Genomic DNA, 17,846 nt, shown 5'->3' with positions numbered 1-17,846 from the left:
CCCCCCTGATTTTTGTTTTCCCTTGTACACAACTGAAAAGTGTGAAAATAATCCAAGTCAGGTCTCCAGCAGCCCTGCTCTGCAGATGAGATGATGCTGCTCAGCTTCACGTCCCAGATTTTATCATGTTACAGGATAAAACACCACATGAGGAAGCTCTTGGCTGCCCAGCACCCACTTCCACTCTTCAAATCGCCTCACCCTTGATTTTTCCTGGATGAGACAAAGAAGGGGGGTGGAAACTCCCTGGCAGCATCCAGGAGCCAACACCTTGGGAAAGGGATTTGTGAGGCCCTGTTTGCCACACAGAGAATCCCTCAGGCCCAGCCAGGTCCTGCTCCAGGCTGGGATTGAGCCACCTGTGGGAGCAGCTTGGCCTGGCCGTGCCTCAGTTTCCCCGTAGGACAAACGCTGAGCTCAGAACAACATTGGCCACCTCAGAGAAGCACTCCTGAGGCTGCCGGGTGCTCCGTGGGCACCTGGCGGCCACGGGAGATGGAAAGACACAGGAGCTGGGGGCTCATGGGTGGAATTTTCAGGAGCATCATCCTAAAAATGGATGTTCTTGAAGTCGATGGAGCAGCGGTAGCGACTGTCGAGGACCCTGGAGCACAGGAGGCTGGGCAGGCAGGGGCAGGAGTGGTGCTGGCGCTTCCCAAGGAAAGGCACCTGCAGGGAGGAACGAGAAAAATGAGGTGTCATGGCCCAAAAAATGATCAGTGAGATCAAAGCCCTGAGAAAACCTCTGGCTCTTCTCCGAGGTTCCAGAGGGATATGCCTGAAATTAATTTTTGATCCCTCCTGAAGCCCTTGCTTGTGCGAGCAGCGGGTGCAGCATCATTAAATCTTCTTCCTGGAGCATGAAATGGATGCAGGCACAGGCGGTGGGATGCTCGCTCCGAGGCTGGGATGCTGCTGCTAAATCCTCCAGGAGCAGGACGGCAGCAGCCCCGCGCTTTGGGCTAATCCCGGTGAGCTGGGAGTTCTCATCCAGCAGAAACCGCAGCACTGGGGCAGCTCGGAGGGATTCACTCAGCTCCTCCTGGCTCGGCAGAGCCTTTCTGGCTCGGTTTGGAGCAGTGTGGGGTGTGCCTGGCTTCTAAAGGAACGGGCAGAGGCTCCATCCCAGCTCCCTGTCACCGCCCACGGCTCCCCCGGGGCATCCCGAGCGATCCAGGCCGGGCTGGATGGGGCTCTGAGCAACGTGGGCTGGTGGGAGGTGTCCCTGCCATGGCAGGGGGTGGAAGGAGATGAGCTTTGAGGTCCCTTCCGACCCAGACAGGCGGGAATTCCACGATTTAGGATGGCGAGGACAGGCAGGGCGGTGCCAAAATAATTTAGAGGTTGAAATCAGCTACTCCAGCTTGGGGACCACCACGATCCTCACCCCAAACCCCCAAGAGCCCCCGACAGCGACCGCCCTCTGCATCCCAGGGGAGAAGAGATGCAGCGACCGACAGGTCTGGCGCTGGCTCCGCCTGTGCGGGTCCCACCCGCGCCGGCTCCTCCCTGCCACAGCAGTTTTCCCTTGGAATTCCTGCTCCAGAGGCACGACAGCGTCCCTGCAGCAGCGCTGGTGTCCCGGGCATCAGCTGCACTCCCAGCTCCTCCTCACTGCGCTCCCAGCCCCCCACACCAATTCCTCCTCACGCGGGGCTTTACGGAGCTTTCCCCCGGTGTGAGGAGCTCAGAGCCCCCTTCCCAGCCCCTTCCCAGCCCCTTCCCCTCCCCAGGGTGGTACCTTGTGGCTGAGGGGGTGACACTCGTCCCCCTCCTGCCCCAGGGGGGTGCAGACGCGCAGCCCCCGCAGCCACAGGCTCACGGCACAGCAGATCCCGCTGCCGCACGGAGGGTCCCGCTGGCAGGGCTGGGGAGGAGGGAAAAGCATCGTTATCGCTCTTTTCGGGGGGTTAATGGAGAAATCAGCCCCGAGCTGCTGGGGGCAATCCCTCCTGGGGATTTAACATAAAGGGGGGTTCCCAGCTGTCCCGTTTTGGGTTGAGGTGGGAGTTGTGGGGCACAGCAGGGGTTGGGTTGGGGTGCTGAGGTTTGTGGGGTGAAGGGGAAATCCTTCGTGGATACAGGGATGGGGGGACGCAGGGAAAGCTCGCAGCTGCCCAGCTGAAAGCCGTGCTGGTGCCCAGGGAGAGCAGAAGCAGCGAGGGGTGAACTCATTGTCCATCCTCCCTCCAGGGATACGGCCCGGCTGAGCCTGTGAAACCTGCTCAGTATCCCCCGCTCCCAGGGCTTTTGTTCCATTGCTAACGGGGAGCAGAGCGATTCCAACAGCTCGGCCTCTCCCACCCCAGGCAGGTGCAAAACTCTGGGGAACGAGAATGGGGAAACTGAGGCACGGATGCAAACGCTGCCCCAGCTCAAAACCTCGCCTGGGAGTCCATGAAAGTGCTGGGAAGAGGGGGATGGGGGCACTCTGAGCACGAAGCAGGTCCCATTGTGCCCCCCCAGGGTGACCAGAGGGGCTCATGGAACCCCCAAACCCTTCTCTGACCCCTCTGTCTGACGCTTGGTTGGCAGCACAAGGAGAACTGGTGGGATTCTCTCGAACATCCCTGGGGTCACCTCTCCTCAGGGCACCTCTCTCCCGGAGCTCCCAGCATAAACCCATCACGGATAAGGAGCTGTGGGAATTTCAGCTGGGGGAAAAAGCATGAAAACCCACCAGAAAGCAAAATTTCTGTGGTGCAGCTCTAACAGGGTGGCAAAAAGGGGATTTTATGGAGCCTTCCCTTTCCCCGATTCTCCTTGAGCATCCAAATCCCCTTGAAACCCCCAAATTCTGTCAAAAACCAGATCCCAGGAATGAGGGACCTTCCCTCACCTGCAAGCTCGGGAGGCTGCAGGCAACCAGGGAGCTGCACATCCAACCCCTTCCCTTCCTCAAAAGGAGCCATTTAAGCCTTGGGAATCATTTAAGGAGCTGCTGGATCTGTCTGGCCCTGGATGGAGGTGGATCCCACAGCCTGCAGCTCTGCGGCTCCGGGGTCTGTAGGGGTTGGGGAGATGCAGCCAAAACCACCCCAGGCTGGAAGGAAACAGCTCTGGCTGTAAGGGAAAAGAGGAGCTAAGAGCCAGCTGAAGTCAGCAAGGAAATTCCCCCAGGTTGGGAAAAGCTGGGAGGCAGCGGGATGGAAAACTCTGCCTTGGTTTTAAACAGATTTTTCACTCCTCGAGGAAAGAGGGGGGTTCAGCTCTGCTGAGACCAACGCCAAGGCTCCTGAAGCACCAGCAAAACCTGGATTCTGTCCCCGAAACTCGCCTTTAGCACCACCCTCGGTCCAGCTCGGGAACACCGACTCCATGGACAGGGTGAGCATCCACCTGCCCTCGGTGTTCCAACAGCTCCCACCTCTTTGAATGATTTAATCTGGGAGGGAGAAGGAAAATCTGAGGTGTTTGAGCCCTTGTCCCAGTCGGGAACATGCTCAGAGAGACGCCAATAAAGATTTATTAATTTTCCCGTGCTGGAAAACGTCCTGAAATCGCCCATTTCTGACACGGTGCCGAGAGGAGGAGAAGAGCGAGGTGTGGCTTTACCCTCACGGGCTGGGGCTGGGACAGCGGGAGCAGCATCCACGCGTCGGAAAAAAGAGCCACGAACGGAGGAAAAATGAAGAAAAACGAAGAAAAATGAAGAAAAATGGAGAAAATCAGCGGTCCCTGTGCTCCTCCCCGAAGCGAGGAGGGCGAACCAGCGGGAGCAGGACTCAGCCCGGTGAGGACGGCGCAGGGGCAGCGGGGGAGGAGCAGGAGGAGGCGCAGGAGCCGCAGGGTCCGGCCTCCCACCCTTTATAACCCTGCGGGTTTTCCCCCGGGATGAGCTCGGGAGGAGCAGATGAGACCTGAATCTCAAACGGTGTCAAAGACAGGTTAAAAAACCACCGGGAAGGGATAAAACCTCCCTCCCTCCCTCCTTCATCCACCTCCCAGGGGGATTTTCCACCGCAGCCGGATTTTCCAGGCACACCTCGATATCCGTGTTTATTCCTGCCGGGTGGACGGGAGACTTTCATGAAGGGTCTGTGATTTTTTTTTTATCAGAAAGAAAACCAAAGAATGAAGTTCAGTTGTTACTCCCTGGCTCGTCAGAGCCCAGCATGCCAAAAGCGTGGCTCCATGACAAATATCCCACAGAAAGAGAGGCTTGGCTGCATTTATTTGGGAGCATAAAGGGAGGCAGAGAGGGGAAAATGTCTTTTTTAGTACTGAGGGTGTGTTTCAATTTGAATATCACGTATAAATATGTTGATTTATGGCTTGAAGTACAACGCGTCGACCTCGAGCTGCTCCTGGGAGCACGGGGGAATAAAAAGGCTGGAAAAGCTGGAAAAGGTGGAATGATCAGCTTATTTTTTAAATCCGTGCATCCTGGGAGGACGCAAGGGAGAACATCCCGATGTGCTCAAGGCTGGGGGGCCTCAAAACAAAACCAGCCACTGCTGCTCACAGGGAAGGAATTCCTGCAGCCTCGGCCGTGGGACGTCCCCACGGAGCTGGGATCACTCCTCACCCCCCTCCTCATCCCATGGAGCCCCTCTGGGAGCCCAGCAATACAAAGGTTAATCCTTTTTAGGGTTTATTTTAATCGTAAGTAAAAAATAATAACAAAGAAAAATCGAAATACCCTTCCATGGCCAACACCTGGGTGCTTCCACAGTCAAATCCTGGATCCTGGATTCGGCTGGGACTGCCCAGACCAAGCTCCCAGGCCTGCCTGGGGGACAGATGGTGCCTCAGACCCTTCTCAGGACAAGGGCAGGACATAAAACTCTGGTTTTTTCACCCCAAAAGAAAGCTGGGTTTGGGATTCTCACCCAGCAGGACAGATTTTTCCAGGCCTGGGGTCTCAGACTCCTTTCCAGCATTTGGAATTCAATCTCCTTTGGCTTTTCCCACTGAGGAATCAACACCCCGAGGCTGATTTGGGGGCTGGTCCCTGTTGGACCCAGTGCACAGGGACAAATCTGGGATCAGGAGCAGCCCTGTCCGGGAAGCGTGGTCCGAGGTGATGGTTTGGCATTGAAATATGGGTTTGATCGGGCTCTTGTGGTGGTTTTATTTGTTTGTTTGGGTTTTTGTTGTTGTTACTGGTTTTTTGGGGGGTTGGTTGGCTGGTTGGTTTGTTCTGTTGGGGTTTTTTTGGTGTTTCTTGGGTATTTTTTGGTTTGGTTTGGTTTTTTGGGGGTTTTTTTGGTGTTGTTTTGGTTTTTTGTTGTTGCTGTTTGGGGTTTTTTTGAGAATCAGTCTGGTGCTGAATTGCCAATTGAATGAGTCAAAACCAGCCCCAGCACTCCCTGCCCTCAGCCCAGGCCAGGTTTCCATGCAGAGCTGCACCACTGAAGTGTCCCCGACCTGGGCTTGAATTAATTAATCCAAAATCTCTCCTGGCAGAAATCCCGCAGCCGGGAATGGCTCGGGAGTGGTTGTGCTCGAGAGGTTTCCTTGCCAAGGGGCTGACAGGACAGAGGGGAGGCAGCCTCCGACTCCAGAGGGGTATTTGTATTTGTATTTGTGTTTGTGTTTGTATTTATGTTTGTGTTTGTATCTGTATTTGTTTTTGTGTTTGTATTTGTATTTGTGTTTGTATCTATTTGTATTTGTGTTTGTATCTGTATTTGTATTTGTATTTGTATCGGTATTTGTACCTGTATTTGTATTTGTGTTTGTATTTGTATCTGTATTTGTATCTGTATTTGTATTTGTGCTTGTATTTGTATTATTTGTGTCCTGTGTTGCCTCCCAGAAGTGGGGAAAAAAGCCCCAAAACAAAGGCAATTTTAGTGCAAGCCGTTCCCGTGGGCTGGGGTGCAGCAGGAAGCCCCTGGAAACCCTTTGAGCTCGCAGCTTGACCACAGAGAAAGAAAAGTCCAATAAAAAAAAATTTAAAAATCAAAACCCTGCTGCACTTCGCTTCCCCCTTCAATATCAGTTTAATTTCCCGAGCTGACAAGCCGAGATCCGCGGCCGGGTGCTGCCTCATTTCAGTGCCGCGGGCTCCCGGGGCTGCCCCATAAATCCCCTCCCACCGCCCGCTGCCGGCACGACGCGGTTTTTGGGGGGGTCCTCAATGGAAAACTGGTCTGAGAGTCCCTTTTAACACCTCTGTGCTCCATGGGGAGAGGATGGGGGTGCTGATCCCGGCCGTATCCTCGTGTCCCTGCATCCCCAAACCTGCATCCCCCGCCGTGGTCCAGCTGCGAGAGGATGCTCTGGCCGGGGAGGGGGTACAGGAGCATCGTTAAAAGCCCACTTGAGTTCCCTTGGGCTCTACAAATCCCAGGCGGTGCTGCGTGGAGGGAGGGGACACAACTCAGCCACGCTCAGGAGGATAAAGTGGAGAAAAGGAAGGAAAAAAACCCAAATATCGCAGCTGTGCCGCGTGCTCTGCGGGAAAACGGACAGGCGGGGCGGGCTGGTTTGGGGCTGCGGGTTTGCTGCGGGTCCTCCCGGATCCGGGCACGGTGCCTGCGTGAGGGGACGGCGGCAGCCGCACAGCGGGGCCCGGGAGGGGCCCGGGACCGGCGGATTTTGGGGTGTCCGGGGCACCCCCACGGAGCCGAGCGCGCCCCGAGCGCTTTTGGCCCTGCGGAGCCGCCGTCGCGAGGTCACGTGGTACCGCCGCTGTCGCCAGGCGCGGGGCGGAAGTGGCGGCGCTGGCGATGGAGGGGACGCTGGAGCAGCACCTGGAGGACACGTACGGGCCGGGGGGCACGGGGGGACACGGGGGGACACCGGGGGGACGAGGGGAGCTGGGCCTGGGCCGGCCCGACCCGGCTGTGACCGCCGCTGTCTCCCCCCAGCATGAAGAGCCCGGCCGTGGTGGGCGTCCTGTGCACCGACTCGCAGGGGCTCAACCTGGGCTGTGAGTGAGCGAGCGCCGCCGCGGGAGGGCACCGGGGCCGGGGGAGGGCACCGGGGCCTGGCAGGGCCCGCTGAGGGCTGCCGGGGGTGGGAAGCACCGGGCACTGCCCCAAGGAGGACGCCCGGGGCTGCGGCACACCGGGTCCTGCCCATCCCCTCCAAAGGCGCCCGGGGCTGGGGGCTTCAGGCCCTGCCCATCCCTTGTGAGGGCTTCCGAGGGTGGGGGGCACCGGGTTAGGGGACACCAAGCCCTGCCCGGCCCCTTTAAAGGCTCCTAGGGGTGGGGGGCACCTGGCACTGCCCCACGGGGTAGCCGCAGGTCCTGCCCATTCTCTTTTAAGGGCTCCCCGGGATGGGGGCACCGGGTTAGGGGACACCAAGCCCTAGCCGGGACCTGCCCGCCCCCTCTAAGGGCTCCCAGGGAGGCACCAGGCCCGGCCCTACCAGACCCCTCCCCGTCTGGGGGTACCCGGCCTTGTCCTGCATCGACGCCGCTCTGAGCACACCAGGCCCTGCCCTGCTGTCCCCAGGGGCCACCAGCTGCCTGTGCCTCGGAGGAACCCGGAGCCGGCTCTTCCCGAAGCTTTAATTCAGGATCTTTGGTGGTTTGAGAGGGACCATTTGGGGAGACACTGCATCAGCTCCCAGGGAGAGGAATGGGCTGGGGCAGGATGAACCCCCTTGGCCTGGGGAGGCAAATGGCCTCTCCCCAAGCACTGCCCTGGCACACGTGGCTTTGCCCATCGTCTCCCCCCTGTCCAGGCAGAGGGACCCTGTCGGACGAGCACGCTGGCATCATCTCGGTGCTGGCCCAGCAGGCAGCCAAGCTCACCTCCGACCCCACTGACACGCCCGTGGTGTGCCTGGAGTCGGACAACGGGTGAGTTGCCAGCCTGGAGCTGCCGCTGTCCCCCCGCCTTTGCCTTTCCCCCAGCCCTGGGAGCCTCCCAGATCCCCGGAGCAGCTTCTCCTCTGGAGCTGCAGGGGCAGCTGTGGAGGAAGCCCCGTGCCAGTGAAGCTGTGGGGGGAGGCAGGCACTGCCATAGGCAGATTCGTTGGATGAATGGGATTTTAAGAGGCAGGAGAGGTAAAAGCAGTGGGAAACCTTTCAGGGGGGGTGGTCACTGCAGCTCGGTAGCTCTCCCGGGATCCCTGTGGGTAACAAAGGCTGTGAGGCAGCAGGGACGCTGCTCAGGGAGTGGGGACATGGAGCAGCCGAGGTCTGGGATGGAGCTGGGGGCTGCAGGTGCTCGGTGATTGCCCTGCCCACTTCCCACTTCCCTGCCAGCTCCTCCTGGCACAGCTGAGCTCCCTCAGCACGTTTTCCTTGTTCCAGGAACATCATGATCCAGAAGCACGACAGCATCACCGTAGCAGTGCACAAGCTGCTGTCCTGAGCCTCGGGGACCAGCTCCGCTCGCGGCTCCTCCTCCCTGCACACCACCCTCCCTTTGGAGCTCCACACCTGGGATGAAGGCTCTCCCTCCCCTCTCACGGCTCCTGGGCAGCTCTCCGGGGCTCCAGCTCACATTTTAGCCCTTGTGCTGCTGAGGATGAACCGTGGGCACTCCCCCAGCCCCTGTTACAGCAGATGCTACCGGCTGTGGGGAGGGGGCTCATTTGTTGGAGAGATCAATAATAAATGACCTGTAAAAACCCTTCCTTCCTTCTCTTTGCTCCGCCTGGGAGAGCCGGGCCTGGTGCTTCGTTTCCAAAGCCAAGCGAGGTAACTTCTCCCACTCCCTTCATTTGCATTTCTGTAGAGAAACATTGGAATTCACGGGGGCTCCTCCAATAGGAAAGGTACAAACGCTTTCCAAGGAATTTCTCCTAGGAAACATTTCGCCTCCTCAAGTTAAACATTCTGTGGGAGTTACTTGCTCACTGTGCCTTGGGGTGAAGTTCAGACCTGCGTGTGCTGGCCCTGCCGGGGCCCTGGGAGCTGTAAATGGATCTTGGAACATCCTCACTGTACCGGTTTGGCCAAATTTAGAAATATATCCTCTGAGATATCCTCAGTTTAGAGGCATAGAAAGGCACAGGAATTAATTTCTGGGCATAGGCAGCGATTTGTGTCACCCCAAGACACTCACAAATCCAGGTCCCTCTGCCTCTCGCAGATTTCAAACAGGCAGGGAAACAATCCTGCAAAAGGACTTGGGAAGCTGCTGCACTCAGATGGCTCCGTGTGCTGGGGAGGGAAAAGGAGCCGGGCTGCAGCTGCAGGAAGGGGAAGGGAAGTTTCCCAGTAGAGCATGAGGTAAAGCTTGCGCTGAGTCAGAGTGAAATGCCCTTGTCACTGCTCTGACTTTACTCCTCGGAGCAGTGACAGTGACAGGCTCACACAGGAGCAGCCCCTGCCTGGCCAGGCTCCACGCTCCCATCCAGCTCAGTCTCAATCTGGAGTAAAGCCCCGATCTTGGCATATCCAAGCTCTGTGGTGGCCCTGGGGAGTCCTTCTCCCCTGTCCCTCCATCCCGCCAGGCTGGGAGCAGCTGGAGCTGGAGTTTCCCCCTGGGCATCCAACAGCTCCCCCCTGCCCCTCTTTCAAGCCCTTAAACCACGCTCAGTACAAATCTCACCCTGCTCAAATAAAGCTCAATGTACATATGAAAAGTCTTGCTGTGGGGAGAGCTCCTCCACAGGCTCCCATTTATCCGGAGTGATGCAGCTTTGGCAAAGGAAACCAGAGAGCACCACAATCCCCCAGTGCTCCCAGTTTTCCCTGACCTCAGGAATGCTGACTGGGGTGACAGCTCAGCCGAGAGCAGGGCAGGGAGCAGCAGGGCTCTGTTTATCCGGGAGTTGGGGCAGATTCGCAGTGGAGGCGCGGAGCCGACGCCGATCCCGCTCCGACCCCAGCGCTGCCCCGGGGCTGCAGCAGCGCGGCTGCTCTGTCCAGCTGGAAAACACAAAAGTTTTCCAGCCTATCCCATCCTCGGTGCTGCAGTTTCCCGGGCTGAGAGCCGTGCAGGACGGGCAGGGACAGGGCCCTGCTCCTCTGCAGCCACCGGCAGCCCCAGGCCGGGCTCCAGTCCACCCCTGCTCTGCTCTGGCCACATCCGGAGCTTTCCCCGGAGTCAGAACTCGGCAGGCTCCCCCTCCTTTTCCCTCCCAACAGGATTTCTGCTCCAAACGCCCCGGGTTTCCTGCTCCCAGCTGGGAAGGGGAGGGACTCCCGGCCTTGGGGCCTCACAAGCCAAGCTCTGCCCCCAGAGAGGAGGAGGAGGAGGAGGAGGAGGATGGGCTCTGTCCCCCCAGCGCTTGCCAGGCTCCATGTCCTGCTCAGGACCGACACCATCATCCTCATCGGATGGGAATGAAGGAGCAGACTCTGGGGTGCCAAGTCAGGAAGGGGGGATTTCATCTCTGGAGCAAATGAAGAGACTCTGAAGAGGTTCCTCTTGGCTGTTGACGGTTCCGGGGAGGATTTTCCAGCATGCAGCAGCGAGGGGGTAAGGAAAAGTTCCAGAATCATCATCCCCAACTGCTGTAGGGTCCAGCTGCTCCCTCGGGCAGGATCCTGCCTCTGCCAGAGGCACGGGGTGGGTGAGAGGATGGAAGGGAAACAAGCAGAGAAAAGAGGGAGTAGGAAGAGCTTCCTGGAGAGCTCCAAGGTGGATCCAGACAGACGGAGACCCCCTGGCTTCTGGCACAACCCAAACTGCTGAAGCAGCACTAAGGACTTGCCCACTGCTAAAGCCGCAGTGGTTACAGTAATTTGGTGGGAACGAGAAAGGAAATGGAACTGTTTCCAGACAGGGATAAGGTGGAATTGTCGAAAAGGTTGGTGAAAGATCACCAGGCTGAGTGCAGCGTGTGGTGCTGGCCCCAGCAACAGCCACGGGGCTCCACGGCAGCACTGCCGGCACGGGAATGGTTTTGAATGGCAACAGGAGCAGTGGAAGGTGTCAATGTGCCCTGACATTCTCATCGGCAGGGGAGAGGAAGGAGGATGAAGAGCCGGAGGCTTTGGAGGCTCCATCAGCTGGGAAGAGCCGAGGCAGCGCAGCAGCAGGCGGAGGGTGGGCGTGGGCAGTGGTGTTTCACTTCTTCCTGGTAAGCAGGGAATGCACCAAACCCTCCTGGAGCTGGGGCAGGGGGGAAAGTCTCCAGCCTCGCTCAGAGGATGGGACAGGCCGAGCCCACCCGTGCCAGGGCACAGTCCAGCCCCGCCATTCCCTATGGAATGCCACCTGCAGACGTCTCAGTGATGGACAAGGGGGTTCCCTTGCCACAGTAAGATGACTTTTACTCAAACACATCACCACGGGGCTGTCAAACCCCACAGGGGTGTCCTGTCCCTTTGGCAAGGGCACGATCCCACCTTGGGCAGTGAGAGGGGAGCCAGGGAGCAGCACACACAGGTACTCTCTGGGAGGACCAGGCACCTCAGCACCAAAGGCACTAATTCTCTGTGCTCCAGGCTTTATCTTCCCACCAGTGATGAATCAAGGAATTGTGAAGCTTGGAAAAGACCTTTAAGGTCACCGAGTCTGACTGTAAAGAAGGCACCATCCCCCCAGCTAGGAAAGCTTCCCCCACTTCCACTCCACCCCAAGTAACTCACTGCCAATCATTAACCACCGGCCACCAGGGAGGCAACAGGAGTTAAAATTAAGGACACAAACTGTCTGTCCTTTGCCCCTGTGGCAGAGAAATCCTGGGAAAGCGCCCCGGATAACATCCATGCCTGCTCCACTCATCCCCTCATCAACTCCCAGTGATCTCCAACTGATCCATTTAGACTATTGCTTTAGTACTAAAAAGCAACTTAAAAGGCAAAAATATCCTCCAAGAGTTGAGCTCTAGTGTTGCTGAGGGTTTTCTGAGCATCTCTTGGGATCAAACTGCAGCAAAGCCACAACCAGCCCACACTGCTGGTATTCCCAACACCGGTCCAGGTGCCCCAGTTTGTTTCTCCCACACCACCACAAAAGCAGCAGAAGGAAAAGCTTTTCCTCCCTCCCAGTCCCCTGCGGCACCTCACCTCCACCCCCTCTCGATTCAGGTCAATGTGCTCGTGATGGGGATGCTCAAAACCTTTGGGATTTTCTTCGTGGCTTTCCGAGAGGAGATCGGGGGATCTTCTGAGCAGGTCAGCTGGATCGGCTCCATCATGTCCTCCCTGCGCTTCCTGGGAGGTGAGCTGGCATTCCCAAGGCTTGGAGCAGTGCTGCAGCCTCGGCTCCATCTGACCTGGGGGCACTGAGGATCCGCTGTGGATCCAGTTCCCAGATCCCAGACTGCTCCACACGGGACGTGGCTGGTACTCACACGTGTCTGAGCAGGAACGTGGTCTAAACACAGGGTCCTGTGTCATTCAGATGGGATAGTGGGAAGAAATCGGATATTGGGAAGGAATCCTTTCCTGTGAGGGTGGGCAGGCCCTGGCACAGGGTGCCCAGAGCAGCTGGGGCTGCCCCTGGATCCCTGGAAGTGTCCAAGGCCAGGTTGGATGGGGCTTGGAGCAGCCTGGGACAGTGGGAGGTGTCCCCGCCATGGCAGGGGTGGCACTGGATGAGCTTTAAGGACTCTTCCAACCCAATCCATTCTGGGATCCTCTGAATGTCACTGTAGGTTTATTGCACGGATCCAGAGCAAACAACAATCCTGTCCCAGCTGTGGGACAATCTGGAACCGCTGGGCATGGTGTGATTTGGGAAGGAGACTCAGGAGAGCTGAAAGTTTGGGCCTTGCCTCCTTCCCTGCCCCACTCCCTGAGCTCCCAGGGTACCGGGGAAGTCTCTCTCCTGAAGACTGACCCATCCCAAACCCCTCATCACCCCCTGACTCCCAAGGCTGCACATGGACCACTTCTCAGTGGTCCCAATCAGGTCTCCAAGCCCTGCCAAAGCAGCTTTTGTCACCTTCAGCCTGAGACATGTCCCTCCTTCCCTTGCAGCCCCGCTCGTGGCCGTGGTGTGCCGGAGGCTGGGAGAGCGGCCAACCTCCATCCTCGGGGCCGGGCTGGTGGCCGGGGGCTGCCTGCTCAGCACTCAGGCCACCAGTGTCCCCTTCCTCTGCTTCTCCATGGGATTCCTCCTGGGTGAGACTCCCTGGGCATAATGAGTAAATCAGCTCCTTCAGCCGTAAGCCTGGGGAAGGGTCTGGAGGGGGAGCAGCCAAAGGTTTGTTCAGCTGGAGAAGGGGAGCCTGAGGTGATCACAGACAGGACCCAGGGAAGGGCTGGGGCTGTGCCAGGGCAGGGTCAGGCTGGAGAGCAGGGAAAGGTTCTTCCCCCAGAGGGTGCTGGGCACTGCCCAGGCTCCCCAGGGAATGGTCCCGGCCCCGAGGCTGCCAGAGCTCCAGGAGCGTTTGGACAGCGCTGCCAGGGATGCCCAGGGTGGGGTTGTTGGGGTGTCTGTGCCGGGCCAGGGGTTGGACTGGATGATCCTGTGGGTCCCTCCCAGCTCAGGACATTCTGTGATTCTGTGAACCTTCAGTGCCAAAGCATCCCCAGCTTCTTTCTGTGAGACGCTGTGTGAACTCCCAAAGCTTCATGCTCAGAATGAAACATCAGCTTCAACATTCCAGTCCCAACTAACCTTGGTTTTTTCCCTGCACCTACACAGATCCTGGCCTTTTAAAATCCCTTATACGAGGGCAGAGCCTCCAATCCCCCAGACACCAAATCCCACCCACCAAATCTCACCGACCCCTGACTGCCACAGCACAAATCCCCCCTTTCAGCCCAGGAACACTGCAGAGCCAGGGACCACGACCTTGGGATAGCAAGACACAGAATCCCGACAGCAGGAGTCCCTTTTTGGGCACGGAATTCTCAGTTTCAGCCTTCCCACAGGGATGGGGTTCGCCTGCCTGTACCAGGCGGGCGCGGTGATGACGGCCAAGCGCTGCCGGGCACGCCTGGCCTTCTGCAACGCCCTCGCCCGCTCCGGGATGGGGCTGACGTTCCTGATGGCTCCCTTCACTCAGCTCCTCATCGAGTTCTACGGCTGGCAAGGTGAGGGATCTCCTGCTCCTTCAGATTCACCAGCTCCCAGAGGGCATTTGGGGAGATCTGGGCAGGGTAAGAGGCTCTTTTTAAAAATTCAACACACCGAGGAACAACTCTGCCTCTTCTAGGACAGTTTGGGGGCATCTTGTTAATAATTAAACACTTAATCACTCATTAAAGTCAGAGGCAAAGCGCAGACCTCAGAAATCAAAGCCAGAAATGCCTACTTTTAGTGTAGTGTTTCAAGACCAGCTTAGAGGTCCATCACAAGTTTAAAGGAGGAAAAGCAAAACAAGCTCCCAGAGCTCAGAGGCAGCTCTGGGTTTGTTGTGTGCATCGCAGCAAAATGAATTTCCAGCTTCCAGAAAAACATGAACAAAAATCCCTGCTTTGTTAACTCCTCCATAAGGAGAAGGCAAAACCCTTTCTGATGGCAGAGCTTTCTCCACGGTCAGTGGAAACCACACCCTGCTCTAGAAAGGCCATTTCCTGCTGCTCCTCCCTTTTCAATCCGGGAACAAAACGCTTTTTGCCTTCCCTCAGGTACTCTCCTGATTTTTGGAGGCATCATGCTGAACCTGGTGCCCTCCAGCATGTTGCTGTGGCCCGTCAGCCCCCAAGTGCCTCGGGAATCTGCTGAAAACCAAGACCGGGGGTCTTCAACGGAAAAGAAGGATCCAGAAACTCCTGAGGGATGTTCAGCTGGAAGCACTCACAGGGAATTACAGCTTCTCAGAGCACAGGAGGCTCCCAGCACGGAGGGACTCGTGATGCCCCACGGCAGAGATGTCTCCGATCCAGCAAATCCATCTGCCTTGGGAAGGCTCCAGAAACCCACCCCGGAGAGCTCCTCCTCGGAAACATCCACCGAGGCCAAGAGAAGCCACAAACCCCTTCCAGCCACCAAAAAGGAACCTTCTCAGCCTCTCCTGGACTTCTCCCCGCTGAAGGATCCCGTTTTCTTCATTTTCACGTGGTCTTTCCTGTTCAGCCACCTGGCCTACTTCGTGCCCTTCTTCCACCTGGTGGCGAGAGCCAGGACGCTGGGCATGAGCAGCAGGGACGGCTCCTACCTCATCGCCGTGGCTGGTAGGCAAAGGGATCCTTTACACCCACGGGTCACACAGCAACACCACAGATTCTGCCAAGAAATAGTCCCAGGTTTGTCCTGGGATGGGTTCTCCTGGCAGAGGTCCAGCCCCTACCCCCGTTCTGCGGACACAGAGTCGCCTCCTGTCCGTGCACAAGTCGCTCCCGCTGGGGTGGTGCTGGGTGGTGCTCCCAGTGCCAGCTGGGTGATCTCACATCCCCCCCTGCTCTCAACAACCCCAAATTTCCAGTTTCAAGGTGCTCTCTGTCCTCCTGGAGCCTTCCCATCACGATTCCTGCTGTGCTTAAAGCCACAAACCGCCGGAATCCAGAGGGGCATCCAAAGCCCTCCAGTTTGACCCAGGAGAGAGAAATTCACTATTGGGGGGAAAAACCCCACATTAACGTGGACCCAGGCATTTGGATTTGGTACATTCACCTCAAAGTGGGGAAAAAACAAGGCACACTTCCCAAAAATCAAACCCATGCCTGGTTATAAGCCGGGATTAACACTAAAGCCATGCTGGGGTAAGAAAGCGGCTCCAGCCTCAGTCAGCAGCAAGTACTTTATTGTACAAAAATACATTTTCTTTGTGCAGTGCTGGGGAATGTTCAGCAGTGAGGGGTTGTCGAGGCGTTAGGAGAGCCCAGGAATGAATGTGACATTTGGAATTAGGAGTGGGAGGGACTCAGGGGTCAGTGGGACACGAGCTCACTCGAGAGCTCCTCAGATTTTGCTTCATAAAAAAGTACCAAGAAATGTAAAAAACAACTCTCAAACCCCAACTCTCAAAGCCCAGCTTTCACAAACCCAACAACCAAAAGGCTGCTGAGCCTCTAAAATTCCTGGGTTTCTGTGCTCTTTGGATTTTTAGAAGAATTTAGATCTTAATATTCAGCTTTTTCTCTTTAGAGAGTTCCTCTTTCCTGGCTCAGGGCAGTTCCGAGGTGTCTGGGCTGCAGAGCCCCAAGGGAATTTTTCCAGAGCACTTCGGTGCCCTTGGTAAGAGCAGCAGAAGGGAAGAGGGAAAAACCCCAATCCATGGATTTTGCAAGAGCCTAAAAACGCCTCCCTGGAACTTTTCAGCATTTCAGCCCTTTGTGGTCACGTCCTCACAATGAACAGGGAAATTGGGATGTGACACAGCAAATGACAGGAATCATGTATAATAACAGAAATAGGGAGCATAAAAATCAGAAATAAATAATAAATAATCAACGTAACACCATAAAGCATTATAAATAAACACATATAAAAATAAGCATGGATATAATAATATGAAATAATACAAATAATTAACGTTATAAAATAAAGATAAGAATATATTAGGGTTAATAGAAATAATCAAGTGTAATGTGAAGAATGCAGAATAAAAACATAAATGATATATTATAAAATACTGTAAAATACAGTTGTAATGTATAATGTGCAATATTGTGTTATAATATATAAAAATATAACAATATAACAATACAAAAATATAAAAATACTAATTTATGATAAACACAGTAAAGATATGAATAATTTAAGTGTATGAAGTATATTTAATTATATAAAATAATATAGATGAGATAGATAAGTTAAGATATATTAGAGCTGATAATAATAAACTATAATCAAAATAATATAATATAAAATACAAAATACTGTATCAATATAATACCTATTATACTACAACTAATATAAATAATCACATAAAATACTATACAATGCAGCTAGATTTATAATATCTAATATATTTCTATGAAGTAATAATATATAAAAATGAAGTAGTAATATACAAAAATACCTAGAAGTAACAGAATTTCAATATCATACAAACCCAAGTCTCCCCTGAGGCTCTGAGAGCTCCTGTTCCCTCAGGCATCACGGAGATGCTGAGCCAGCTGCTCTCGGGCTGGGTGGCCGACCACAACTGGACCAAGAAGTACCATTTCCATGTCACCTACCTGCTGCTCAGCGGGGCCACCAACCTGCTGGGGCCACTGGCCACCACCTTCCCGCTGCTCCTCACCTACACCGTGGCCTTCGCCACCTTCTGCGGAGGCTTCATGGCTCTGGTGCTGCCCGTGCTGGTGAGTCCCACGTGTGATCAGCCAGGGCCAAGCCAGGCTTGTGGCACCTGCTCCGCTCCCAGAATCACCTGGAACACACAGACAGCTCCAGCAGGACCCTGCTGGTGGCCACGGAGCTGCTCCCAGGGCTGGAGCCCCTCTGCTCCAGAGCCAGGCTGGGAGAGCTGGGAATGCTCTGCCTGGAGAGGAGAAGGCTCCAGGGAGATCTTAGAGCCCCTTCCAGTGCTTAAAGGGGCTCCAGGAGAGCTGGAGAGGGACTGGGGACAAGGGAAGGAGGGACAGGACACGGGGAATGGCTTCCCACTGCCAGAGGGCAGGGCTGGATGGGATATTGGGAAGGAATCCTTCCCTGTGAGGGTGGGCAGGCCCTGGCACAGGGTGCCCAGAGCAGCTGGGGCTGCCCCTGGATCCCTGGAAGTGTCCAAGGCCAGGCTGGACGGGGCTTGGAGCACCCTGGGACAGTGGAAGGTGTCCCTGCCCATGGCAGGGGTGGAAAGGGATGAGCTTTGAGGTCCCTTCCATCCCAAACCATTCCAGGATTCCCTGATCCAGATAGAAAAGCACCATCATAATTTGGCATTTCTTTCTGGAAGGCATTCAGAGATTTAAACACCTTCCTCAAAGCAGCTGGAAGGCAGAAAAGCCTCTCCCATCCCAGTAATTTCCATGTTGGCCTTAAGGAGGCGAACGGATTCCAGGCTGGATCAGACCTACAGGGGCAAAGTCCTTCCACAGCTGCAGCTGAAGAGCAAATTCCCCAGAAAAAGAAAACTCCCCAGAAAAAGAAAATTCCCCACAAAAAGAAAATTCCCCACAAAAATCAAATCAAACTTTGTGCTTT

General features: G+C 55.7%; 4 protein-coding genes across 19 annotated transcripts in view; 2 read left to right on the top strand and 2 right to left on the bottom strand.

Moving 5' to 3' along the window:
• Positions 1–549: 549 nt before the first annotated feature.
• Positions 550–1,888, bottom strand: PROK1 (prokineticin 1). The gene is made up of 2 exons (XM_042013321.1): positions 1,742–1,888; positions 550–669 (listed from the first exon to the last, which is right to left on the bottom strand). The coding sequence occupies exons 1-2, from the start codon at positions 1,886–1,888 to the stop codon at positions 550–552; spliced, it is 267 nt and encodes an 88-aa protein (XP_041869255.1).
• Positions 1,889–6,600: 4,712 nt separating this feature from the next.
• Positions 6,601–8,536, top strand: LAMTOR5 (late endosomal/lysosomal adaptor, MAPK and MTOR activator 5). Its single transcript, XM_042013543.1, has 4 exons — positions 6,601–6,712; positions 6,819–6,880; positions 7,642–7,759; positions 8,216–8,536. Exons 1-4 carry the CDS (start codon positions 6,678–6,680, stop codon positions 8,274–8,276), a joined length of 276 nt encoding a protein of 91 aa, XP_041869477.1. The 5' UTR covers positions 6,601–6,677; the 3' UTR covers positions 8,277–8,536.
• Positions 8,537–9,845: 1,309 nt separating this feature from the next.
• Positions 9,846–17,846, top strand: part of SLC16A4 (solute carrier family 16 member 4) — a 12,834-nt gene continuing 4,833 nt past the window's right edge. For 2 of the 12 annotated variants that reach the window (XM_042013805.1, XM_042013804.1), the window contains exons 1-7: positions 9,851–10,334; positions 10,820–10,938; positions 11,891–12,023; positions 12,785–12,928; positions 13,685–13,912; positions 14,384–15,001; positions 16,794–17,005. In XM_042013805.1, the coding sequence (XP_041869739.1) occupies positions 10,319–10,334; positions 10,820–10,938; positions 11,891–12,023; positions 12,785–12,928; positions 13,685–13,912; positions 14,384–15,001; positions 16,794–17,005 (1,470 nt within the window). In that variant the 5' untranslated portion in view covers positions 9,851–10,318. Of the gene's footprint in view, positions 10,335–10,819; positions 10,939–11,890; positions 12,024–12,784; positions 12,929–13,684; positions 13,913–14,383; positions 15,002–16,793; positions 17,006–17,846 lie in introns of those variants that run through there. The other 10 variants (XM_042013812.1, XM_042013813.1, XM_042013803.1 and 7 more) reach the window with 9 other exon arrangements.
• The window catches only part of RBM15 (RNA binding motif protein 15), a 25,098-nt gene continuing 22,733 nt past the window's right edge, over positions 15,482–17,846 (bottom strand). For 4 of the 5 annotated variants that reach the window (XM_042013798.1, XM_042013800.1, XM_042013799.1 and 1 more), the window contains one exon: positions 15,482–17,073. The gene's annotated coding sequence lies outside the window, so the exon portion shown is untranslated. The remainder of the gene's footprint in view (positions 17,074–17,846) is intronic. The other variant, XM_042013801.1, reaches the window with a different exon arrangement.

The sequence above is a fragment of the Corvus kubaryi genome, unplaced genomic scaffold (assembly GCF_017639235.1).
Source record: "Corvus kubaryi isolate FWS band 111438036 unplaced genomic scaffold, C.kubaryi_AGA036_p1.0 split1-37355, whole genome shotgun sequence".
NCBI classification, from domain to species: Eukaryota; Metazoa; Chordata; class Aves; order Passeriformes; family Corvidae; genus Corvus; species Corvus kubaryi.
Note: the sequence above shows the minus strand (reverse complement) of the source record. Positions and strands in the feature narration are given on the sequence as shown.

Bases quoted from the DNA above. Each gene is read 5' to 3' on its own strand.
- PROK1 (XM_042013321.1), bottom strand. From the start codon at position 1,888: ATGCTTTTCCCTCCTCCCCAGCCCTGCCAGCGGGACCCTCCGTGCGGC. The intron at 670-1,741 runs GTACCACCCTGG...TCCTCCCTGCAG, and splicing joins GTCACCCCCTCAGCCACAAG to GTGCCTTTCCTTGGGAAGCG.
- LAMTOR5 (XM_042013543.1), top strand. From the start codon at position 6,678: ATGGAGGGGACGCTGGAGCAGCACCTGGAGGACAC. The intron at 6,713-6,818 runs GTACGGGCCGGG...GTCTCCCCCCAG, and splicing joins GAGCAGCACCTGGAGGACAC to CATGAAGAGCCCGGCCGTGG. The intron at 7,760-8,215 runs GTGAGTTGCCAG...TCCTTGTTCCAG, and splicing joins TGCCTGGAGTCGGACAACGG to GAACATCATGATCCAGAAGC.